Source organism: Propithecus coquereli, unplaced genomic scaffold, assembly GCF_000956105.1.
Source record: "Propithecus coquereli isolate 6110/MARCELLA unplaced genomic scaffold, Pcoq_1.0 Scaffold13, whole genome shotgun sequence".
NCBI classification, from domain to species: Eukaryota; Metazoa; Chordata; class Mammalia; order Primates; family Indriidae; genus Propithecus; species Propithecus coquereli.
Window position 1 is genome coordinate 13,534,620 of NW_012137191.1, and position 2,309 is coordinate 13,536,928.

At 33.3% G+C, this 2,309-nt stretch overlaps 1 protein-coding gene across 1 annotated transcript in view; it reads right to left on the reverse strand.

Annotated features, from left to right (window-relative positions):
• FBXL5 (F-box and leucine-rich repeat protein 5) overlaps nucleotides 1-2,309 on the reverse strand; it is a 50,453-nt gene that overhangs the window by 33,241 nt on the left and 14,903 nt on the right. Inside the window, exon 3 of the mRNA XM_012638400.1 lies at nucleotides 539-725. Coding sequence (XP_012493854.1) covers nucleotides 539-725 — 187 coding nt within the window. The remainder of the gene's footprint in view (nucleotides 1-538; nucleotides 726-2,309) is intronic.

The window sequence follows — 2,309 nt, forward strand, 5'->3', positions numbered from 1 at the left end:
AAGATAAGAATAAAAAATGAGGAAATAGTCCATTAAGAAAAAAGGCGGGCATTTTATTTGTACTTCTAATTTGTACTCTCGAAGTAACTGTACACAAAAAAACTCTGCCTCTCATAGTCATTTTGCTGAATATTACTGGATATAAGCTGAAAGAATGACACATAGGAAAGGATGGAAAATAAACTATAAACATAACTGATTTTGAAAACCAATGAAAAAATACAAAGAAAGATAAAAGCAGCCACTATACTTCAAAAATGTTCTGTATAATGGCAGCTTTCAACAATTTTGAATATGCGTACATAAATTCATTAAGAAACACTATATTGCATATGTCCCAGTTATGTGACATATTTATCATAGACAACACTATATTCTAAAATAGAAACTACTGCCTTCGACTGAATTTACACATAAAAATAAACACCTTTAACTGACAATACAAGCCTGACTTATCAAAATCTACAGTTCCTATCAACAAGATGTCAATGACCTTAGAACTAATAAACTGTTCTCTATCTATATATATGAATCTCACCTTTATCTGACTTTTCATCCACAGAATATTTAAAAAACTTCTGTCGCTCTTCAGCTTGATTCCACAGGCTAAGACCTCTAAGGAGTTCTGCAGTATCCTTCTGAGAGCAGTGTTGTGCAATCACTTTCTTTTTAATATCCTTAAGTTCTTCATAGGTAAAATATTCCATTAACATGGGCTGAAAAACCTAAATTAAACAAAATATCCATAAGGAAAGGTGCTTCATTAGTTTTGTTTGACTCTACACTTTTTAAATTATTATGGCTCAAGTGTAGTATTATGACCATATATCTCAGATAGAAATTTTAGTTGTTATCACTGAGTTAATTTATCTAAAAATTGCAGAGAAGAATATCACAAAAAGATCTTTCTTGCTAAGATTTCTCCAGCTAATAAGTTAATCCCTAAACAATTTTAAAGCATCAGGATCAGAAGGTTTTTCCCTCACAGAGCTTGTCAAACACTCCTAATCATTCTCTTATTGTTAGATATTTAGATCAGTTAATTGCCTTCTGGTACTACAGTAACTGAACTCTACCCAAACCAGGCCTCTACCTCAAATGAGACTGGTACCCAGTATACTGGAATATGAAAGGCAGAGCTCTACTGAAACCCTGAACTATTCACTAGTGTTTCTGGATTTTGAAGATGTTTCTTCAAATCATTATTTTAATACAGTGGTACTATGAGAATTATCTATGGAGATTTCTTCTGTAAAACAGATGCTTAAGTTTCAACCTCCGATTTATAGAATTAGAATCTTTAGAAGCAGAACCAAGGCTTTTTATGGTTCTACAGATAATTCTGATGGGCATCACAGATTAAGAAACACTGCTCTAGTAACTCAGTGATTTTAGTGTTTGCTGTTTATTACAATGAGTTGGAAGGCCTTAAAAAAATACCCATGCCAATACCTCCCACCAGAATTAATTTTGGTTTGATTGGTCTGGACAGGGCTTAAGAAGTAGGGTTTCTTTTATTAATACCAATCTGATTATAAGGTGAAGTTACAGCTGAAAATTGCTGTAGTAACTGATTTACAGCTGAACAGGTGTCCAGTTCCTCATAAAACAATTTCTCTATTTCCTACCCTGTCGTTCATCTCATGTTAGAAAAAGAAGATAAAGGGAAAATGTTTTGCCCATACATTCAGTGATATCCCAATATAAGTGTATTAGGCATGAGACTTAAAGCCACCATTTAATTACTAAAGTTTATGACTGAAAAACACTAAAAACTCTTTAAACTTAGCATGAAAATACAAAAAATATTAAAAAGTTTAAAGAATCCTCTAAAGATTCTGAAAAGACATCAGGGCAACATAAAAAGTTATTAACATTTAACACAGTGCCACTTACGGATAAGAAAATAAATATTTCTTAAATATACAAATCCAATCATTTATTTAATGAAAAGCAACAACCTTTCTGAAGGAATAAAACTAATGTTTTTTTCTTTAGTTTTTCTTCAGTTCCCAAAAGGAAATGAGGGCTTCTCTCCATCAACCAGATATATCTTCCTATACATTGTTTTGAAGAGCCTCTAAGGCAAAATAGTATTTTAAGAGTTTTATTACTCTAGCCTGGGCATGGTGGCTCACACCTGTAATCCTGGCACTCTGGGAGGCTGAGGCGGGAGGATTGATCAAAGTCAGGAGTTCAAGACCACCCTGAGCAAGAGCGAGACCCTGTCTGTACTAAAAATAGAAAGAAATTAGCTGGACAACTAAAAACATATACAAAAAATTAGCCAGGCATGGTGGCGCATGCCT